The sequence below is a fragment of the Lactuca serriola genome, chromosome 1, assembly GCF_051521515.1.
Source record: "Lactuca serriola cultivar US96UC23 chromosome 1, Lser_US96UC23_V15, whole genome shotgun sequence".
Classification (NCBI taxonomy): domain Eukaryota; kingdom Viridiplantae; phylum Streptophyta; class Magnoliopsida; order Asterales; family Asteraceae; genus Lactuca; species Lactuca serriola.
In genome coordinates, this window is record NC_136408.1 from 48,022,037 (window position 1) to 48,029,802 (window position 7,766).

The 7,766-nt window shown below is 33.9% G+C and overlaps 1 protein-coding gene and 1 pseudogene across 1 annotated transcript; both read right to left on the minus strand.

Moving 5' to 3' along the window:
* Nucleotides 1-692: 692 nt before the first annotated feature.
* Nucleotides 693-1,972, minus strand: LOC145087237 (mitogen-activated protein kinase kinase 5 pseudogene; annotated as a pseudogene).
* A 2,326-nt stretch (nucleotides 1,973-4,298) lies between these two features.
* Nucleotides 4,299-7,457, minus strand: LOC145087248 (vacuolar cation/proton exchanger 3-like). The gene is made up of 10 exons (XM_079025171.1): nucleotides 7,129-7,457; nucleotides 6,373-6,645; nucleotides 6,204-6,271; nucleotides 5,885-6,110; nucleotides 5,443-5,790; nucleotides 5,239-5,355; nucleotides 5,091-5,144; nucleotides 4,868-4,984; nucleotides 4,684-4,777; nucleotides 4,299-4,592 (listed from the first exon to the last, which is right to left on the minus strand). The coding sequence occupies exons 2-10, from the start codon at nucleotides 6,643-6,645 to the stop codon at nucleotides 4,582-4,584; spliced, it is 1,308 nt and encodes a 435-aa protein (XP_078881297.1). The 5' UTR covers nucleotides 7,129-7,457; the 3' UTR covers nucleotides 4,299-4,581.
* Nucleotides 7,458-7,766: the final 309 nt, after the last annotated feature.

The following is a 7,766-nucleotide window of genomic DNA, read 5'->3' on the forward strand; positions in this document are numbered from 1 at the left end:
TTATAACGTAAATGTGAGGCTCTTTGGCATATTCGAAAAAATGACATGATTCGTTTATAATAATAAATTGATAATAAAAAAACTACCAAAGAACTACCTAGGAACATTTAATATATATTTATTTTCTAGGAAAATCGTAGGAACTTCTGAGGGATTTCCGATGACAAAGAATTCTTCGGTATTTCCTAAATGTGTTAACTTTATAAGTTTTTTTGTGTATCAAATTAATCACTTGGACCCTAAGACAATTGGTAAAAGTTTGACATGTCTAGTGAAAGACCTTGGTTTGAAACTTCCTAGAAACCACTTAAACGAAACACTTCACGTAGATGTGAGGCTCTTTGGCATATTGGAACAAAATGATATGACTTGTTTATAATAATAAACTAGTTGTGAGACTCATGTATTACATGGGTTAATTAAAAAAAATTAAATATATATTTATTTCCTAAGAAAAACCGAAAACATATGAACGTTAAATATATATTTATTTCCTAAGAAAAGCGTAGGACTTCCTAGGACAAATAGTTCATCAGTATTTCCTATTTGATGCCAATGATCTTCTAAGGAAATATCAGAGACACGTTTTCCTCGGAAGTTCTTGATAATTTATAGGAAGTAGCGAAAATTTTGTGTTCCTAGGAAATTTTTGTAGGAAACCTCACCTTTTTCTAGTAGTGAGTTTGGATGTATTGTAAAAAGGAAGTGATTTTATATAATAATTTTTCGTCATACACAACGATTTATGGTGCTCTATAACATTTTAAAACATAAATTGTTATTACGAATGAATAAAAATTGTGTACGGTCTATTCGCTGTAAAAGACATAGGCACTATTACCAGAAAACCTATATATCGAATGATTGTATTCGAGTAGAGGCACCCTCAAGGGAAATAGTTGTAGTCGTAGATATGTCTGCGATGGCTTCCCCTGTAACAAACGGGTGACCCAACAGCTGTGCTGCTGTCCATCTCTTTGCTGGATCCCTCTGCAAACACCGTCCCACAAAATCTTGAAACTCTGTGGAAGCAGTCGCCGGCGCTTTAGGTGGCGGAGACATACAAATCGCCATCATAAGACTCGCCCAATCATCGGGACTTCCTACCTCAAACGGTAAAATCCCCATATACAATTCTAAAATGCTCACACCCATGCTCCAAATATCTCCAGCGTACCCGTCGTTTTTTCCCTGGTTCAGGTCGGTGTTTATTCTTTCGGGGCACATGTAAGCAATCGTACCCACTGAATCTTTACAAGGATGCGTCGTCTGTTCCAAGATCCTCGTAACCCCGGAAATCGCAATCTTCACTTCTTTTTTGGAATTAATTAAGAGATTTGAAGGTTTGATATGACGATGGGCGATGTTATTCCGGTGGAGGTAGTGGAGACCGGAGAGAATCTGACGGGTGAGGTCGGCCAAAGAGGATTCGTCGGACAAGTGCGTGCCTTGAAGAGATCCACAGTTCATGTATTCAAGAAGAACCTGAATATTCTCACCATCACGATCAAACACGTCATGACACTTGACGATGTTGATGTTATCGATGCCATGCAGGAGCTTGATTTGATGAAGGATCTGGCGGCGGAAATCATCATCGTGGTTTCCGTAGATTACCTTGAGAGCGAAGTGGGTGGCGGTGGGGCGGTGGAGGACCTTGTAGACGGGACCCCAGGAGCCGTTTCCGATTCTGATGAAGTCTGACAAGTCAAGGTGTTGTTGGTTTGACATAGGGGCGGCGGAGGGTGGGAGAGGACTATGAACGGCGATATCCGTTGGTGTTTGGATTAGATGAAGTGGATGTATATGCATGTATTTATAACCAGATGAAAAAGTGAGAAACAGAAGAAGTAACATAAGAAAATGGTTTATAGGGTTTGAAGTTTCTGAGAAGAAGAGTTCATGAAGACGAAGCGTGGAAGATGATATTCAAATGTGTTTGGGAGACAGTGGAAGTCATTGAAAGAAATGATCTTGTTGTAGGTCCAAGAAATATTTGTTTAATAACAATAAACCCCATTTGTCTATCTTTTTTTAGATTTCCATAATTGACCGACACCTAAAATCTTTTCGTTATCATTTACACAAGTATTTTTCGTTACTCCTACATCTACCTCCCATAACATATATATTTTCTACTAATATAAAACCTTTTATACAAGAACTTATACACTATTTACAACACTTTGTAAACTTTGACACAATCAGCTACAAATTATATATACATTGAATAATAAAAAATTATATCAACCAAAATAACAGGCGGTGTTTGGTCTTGTTTATTTTAGGTATTTATTAGTTTTCTTTTTTATTTGAACCTTCGACTTCGACTTCAAAGAGGAAGACAATATCGGATAGTGTTGGGCTAGAAATCTTTTGTTATGTATTTATTAGTTAATTGTGGTCATCGTTAATATATAAATCTTTTGAGTGTCCAGATAAAATAAAGTAAACAAACTTATTGATGTAAATAACATGTTTTGATAAATTATGTTCTTCTAACTTACTTACAGAGTTTGTTTGGGTCGAAACAAAATTACGCTCCTACCGTTGTTTGTTTTAGCGCATATTGTTTTTACAACAATACTTCATCCATGATTGTTTGTGTTTTTAGTGCAATAAAAACATGGAATATCTTTTGAACTTAGAAATGACATATGAAACCGATTTGATCTAGATTTGAAAAACAATTTTCACACCATACATTGCCTCAATCACCACGTCTCTCCTTCCCCTTGCTCTCGGGTGTGTTTTGAGGATGGAAAGTTTTGAAGACATATCTTCTTCTTATCCAATCATCAGACACATGAACTTTGTGTTTAGTGTTAATATGAACTTTTTTTTAATAGAACTTGTAAATACTACATTGGTATTTGAATTGAGTTGTTTTACAAAATTTATTTAGAAAAAAAATATTAGTGTGAACTCCATTTTAATATGTATCCGAGTTTGATATTTAGTCCTTGAAAATCATATCAAAGACTCATATAACGAAAAGGGAGTCAAAGGAAACATATTTGCGAGTAAATGAGATGATGTCAAAATTTGATATCTAGTCCCTAAATCTTATCATGTATTGATACGACGTTAAATAAGTAAAATGAAGAAAATATATTTGACTGAATTATACGGTGTAACAGATTGATTTTCTATCTATGATATTGCCATTTATTATATGGACAGATTGTCACTCTTATATACATACAAGAAAAAAATTACTATATAGGATTAGGTATTTAGGACTTACAAATGATTAGCTAAACCTATCCATAATGTCATTAGAGACTACTTATTAACAATTGAAGTGTTTATTTTCTAACATTGTATATTAATTGCTTACCTTATAACTACATGAATTTATTTTCACCATGGTTTTTTCTATTATTCATATACAATAATACGTGTTCACATAGCTATTGTTTACCTTTCAGCCATAAAGTATCACTTAAACTATATACACTATTTTGTTTTATCATGAATACTATATACCTTACAACCACATGTATTTACTTTTAATGTGTTATTTTCTATCATTTAGATACAAAAAAGTTTTAATACGAGTCACACATAATCATTAAAATTATGTTTAAACACTTTTAACAGACACATCATGCATTTTTTCTATCGACGAGTATTATTTACCATATAGTCACATGAAATAATGACAATCATCTTTTTGTTAATTTTGAATTTACTTATAAATGAATTATATACTTTATTAAAAAACAAAAAATAATAATGAAAATTAAAGGTAACCATTTCCTAGATAAGAAGAGATTCTAAGAAAATTACGTGGAATTGCTTTGACAAAAAGAAAGTGAAGGATGTGGGGTGAATACCTTTTGGTCTAGTAATTCCCGAATACTATAAAACAAATGTCGTATTTTTCGATCAACTTTTTTTTAATGATAACACTGTGTGTCATCTCATGTTTCTTTACACTGCTTTATATACGTTATGCAAACAACTATCCATTTCTTAGGTGAAAAAACTTAACAGTAAACGAAACATGAAGTGTTGAACACATTTATATAAAACATATTCATTAAAGTAATCATAAATATATAAAATTTTAATAACAAAATCAAAATTTTCAGATATCCGATAATTTGTAAAATGGCATCCGAACCCAAATACGATAATTCAGATATCCAAAATTCCAGATTTTTGAAAGTAAAACCACATAGAAACAAACAAAACGCAGACCAAACCCGAACCCAATTTTTCGAGAAATAATTTTAACCTAACATTAAAATCGAAACTTAACACACGTTCTAAATTGATTGTTTACCAAAAAATCGAACCAAAAAAGAAGTTTATTAAATGTATAGCATTAAACTGTGTTGTATGAAACGGAAACATGCGGATTTTTACATGTACTTGACAATGGATAACAGAACAGTTAAAAGAAAACATGTGACGCAGGCTCGGCTTCATTTCATAAATCATTTTGACGGTTTTACCCTCAGCCTTACTACACACCATATCCTTCCTTTTTGATGCTCTTTCCCATATGAACATATACATGTGTAGCCTCCCCTCACAAAATTACAACACTTCACTTCATCATCTCCACCCTACCTAGTCATCATCTACATAAACAATTTCAAAACCAAGTTAAATCAAATCTTTAAATATATACACAAAGTTGTTATATTAAAATTTAAAAATAACGACACTCACCAGATTTATTATCAATGTGTACAAAGAAACTTGCAGCCACAATGAGATAACACAGAATTAGCATCAACCCTTTGAAGTAATTTGATGTTCCTTCCTACACTCACACACACACACACACCAAATCATTACTTATAAACTTATCCAATAAACACAGAGAGAGAGAGAGAGAAACTGAATTAAATACCTGTAGCATAAATGCCACGACTAACACTGTGATAAAGAGAGAAGCAGTTTCAAAGAGCTGAAAATTCAAGTCCATTGGTTGACCCATGATCCACCCCACAACCACACAAAATGGGATCTACACGTGAAAAAGAAAGAAAATACATATCACATTACATTATTAATATTTATTTAACTTATTGTAATGTTAGAAACAATAAGAAGAAAAGGGTTCATGGTATTACCACAAACATTGATATCTGAGTTGAAGATCCAATTGCTACTCCAAGTGTGATGTCCTATAAATAAAAAAGGGTTACATATAAATATATAATCAACTGTTGCTAATAAACTCATTATTGTGAAATTAGCTTTTTGATAATATACACTTACAAGCTTGTCTTTCATGGCAAACATTATGGCACTTGCATGTTCAGCAGCATTACCAACAATAGGAAGCAAGATTACACTAATAAAAGACACTGGCATATTCCATGAGTCTGATGCACCCTGAAAAATTACAATAAACATTAACTTAAATCATCTAAATCTATGGAAGACAAAATGTATAAAACTTAAAATAGTATGAAATGTAACCTGAATGGCATCAACAAGATATCCAGATAATACAGACACCCACAATGTTAAAATGGTAAGCCAAGCAATTGCTTCCCACATAGTAATTTCAGGGGCCTCTTCTTCCTCAGGTTCATCACCATCATTTTCTCTTTCCTCATCAACAGAATCATAAAGATTAGCATGACTCTTAAGCTGGAAGAAAAGATAGCTTGCATATGCCACCAACATGATACAGCTACTGAATCTTGAAAGTGCTAATTCTGATTTCCCAAAATGAACTTCTGTATGTGTAAAATGAAGAACAGCTGGAAATAGGATTCCCATTACAGCCATCAGCAGCAGCCCTGAACTAACTATTGCAGCTGTCTGTAAACACAAATGATGACTAAATGAGTGATTCCAGAGATCTAAATTCCAACATACAAAGGAATGGAATTAGATTCGAAAAATGGTGAATTACCTGGTTGAAACGTTGAACTTTTGGATAATGCACAATGCCACCAGTAAAGAAAGCACAACCAAGAACTAACAGCATGTTTGATAAGATGGATCCTAACAATGATTGTTGAACAACCCTAATCATCCCGTTTTTTAATGCATATATTGAAATAATCATTTCTGTTGCATTGCCAAATGTGGCATTTAGCAGACCTCCAACTGTGTTCCCTGTATAACATGCAAGCTGCCTGAAACATATGAAAAAAAGAGTTGATATATACAGCATATTCAAGAAGAAAGGAAAAGAAAACCAAAGAAATGAAGAAATTCTTAGTTCTTACTCAGTTGCATAACCTAGCCGTTCAGCTAAAGGTGTAATTCCCAGTAAGCTGAAAAAGAAAACCCATCCCTGAAAAGAAAAGTTGAAGATGAAGAGTACATTAAGATCAAAATTTTCAGTTTCAGAGTCATGGAGAAGAAGCTTAAAAAGAGATGAGAGAAGATTCTTACATGTCGTCCTGTCATGTAGTGCATCAATACTGCCAGAGGTCCGAAGGGAAGCAAGACATTGATCTTTGCTTTGAATAAGACAACATACACGCTATGGAAAGCGGTGAATTGAAGCTTTCTGAGGGTGCGGAATTTGGGGACAGATGTATGAGATGATGTCTCGAATTGAAAAGATTGCTTTGCACCTGCGGATTGTGATAAAGTTAACGGGCTCTCTTCGTCAGATTCAAAATCAATCTTCTCTAGTGTTGATTCCATCTTGCTAGATCCCATCTGCAAGGTTGATAAACTCTGTAGTTAACTGGATTGATTGAAGATGGATTCGCTAATTTCTGCATCCGACAGCTTAATGGCGTGCAAATTTCTACCATTAACGGATCCTAAATCATGGTATGGACTTTGAAATTGGTAATTTTTAGAATATACGTTATCGTGAACAGTAGACGCAGAGTAGACTATGTGCGAATAATGTCTAAGATTAAGTGTAAACTAGAAACAAGGTGCAATAATACATAAAAACAACTTGAGAGCAAAACAGTAATGAAATCAAACAACAATGCCCACATCTGACGGAGAAATATAAGTGATCTTGAAGCAAAAAAGGACAGATCTTGTTATCGTTGAAGTAAAGACAAAATCCAAACTTAAAGTTGCGAAAGATGATGTGCAAACCAATAAGAGACGAAGTGGGTTGAATGCAAGATGGGTGATTCACAGATCAAGGGAAGTAAGTAACCAGAAATTAAGCGAACTCACCTTGACTACTCAAAGTCGAAGGAAGAAGGTTGAAGATGGTGAAGTCCAAGTGAGATTTAAATCCATAAGCAGATCACATGATGCGGTAAGTGAAATCTTGACAGCAAATTCGTAAAACGGATCAATGATTGGTGAAAGGTAATAAACTAATTGAAATTAGGAGAAAAATCGAAAACTGAAAGAGGGTTTGATTTGAAAGAAGAAGAAGAAAGGTATTAAGGTAGAGATTAGAGAAGAGGGAGGGCGGAGATTGGTGGGGTGTTGAAGTGGGCAAGGCGGCACGTAGGAGCAGAAGCCAGGAGGAAGCTTCCTCCTTATCGTGAGAGTTCTTAATCTTTCAACTTAAAATAAATAAATAAATAAATATAGTTTTTTTAGAGGTATTGATCAAGAATTCAACGGTGGAGATTAGTTGTAATTGAGATTGGGGTCATGGATTTGACTCATGAAGGTGGTCAACGGTTGGTTAGAACATGAAGAAAGTGTTACAACTTACAAGTTGGGTCTTTTGTGTGTTTTCTTACAAGTTAAAACCATTAAAATATGTTTTTGAATTTGGAATGAATATAATATAATAATACCAAAATAGCATGTTAAGAATCTTTGGAATAAACATTTGTGTTGAAAAATAAGATCAT

Bases quoted from the DNA above. Each gene is read 5' to 3' on its own strand.
- LOC145087248 (XM_079025171.1), bottom strand. From the start codon at position 6,645: ATGGGATCTAGCAAGATGGAATCAACACTAGAGAAGATTGATTTTGAA. The intron at 6,111-6,203 runs GTAAGAACTAAG...CATATGTTTCAG, and splicing joins CGGCTAGGTTATGCAACTGA to GCAGCTTGCATGTTATACAG. The intron at 4,985-5,090 runs GTAATACCATGA...TTTCACGTGTAG, and splicing joins CTCAGATATCAATGTTTGTG to ATCCCATTTTGTGTGGTTGT.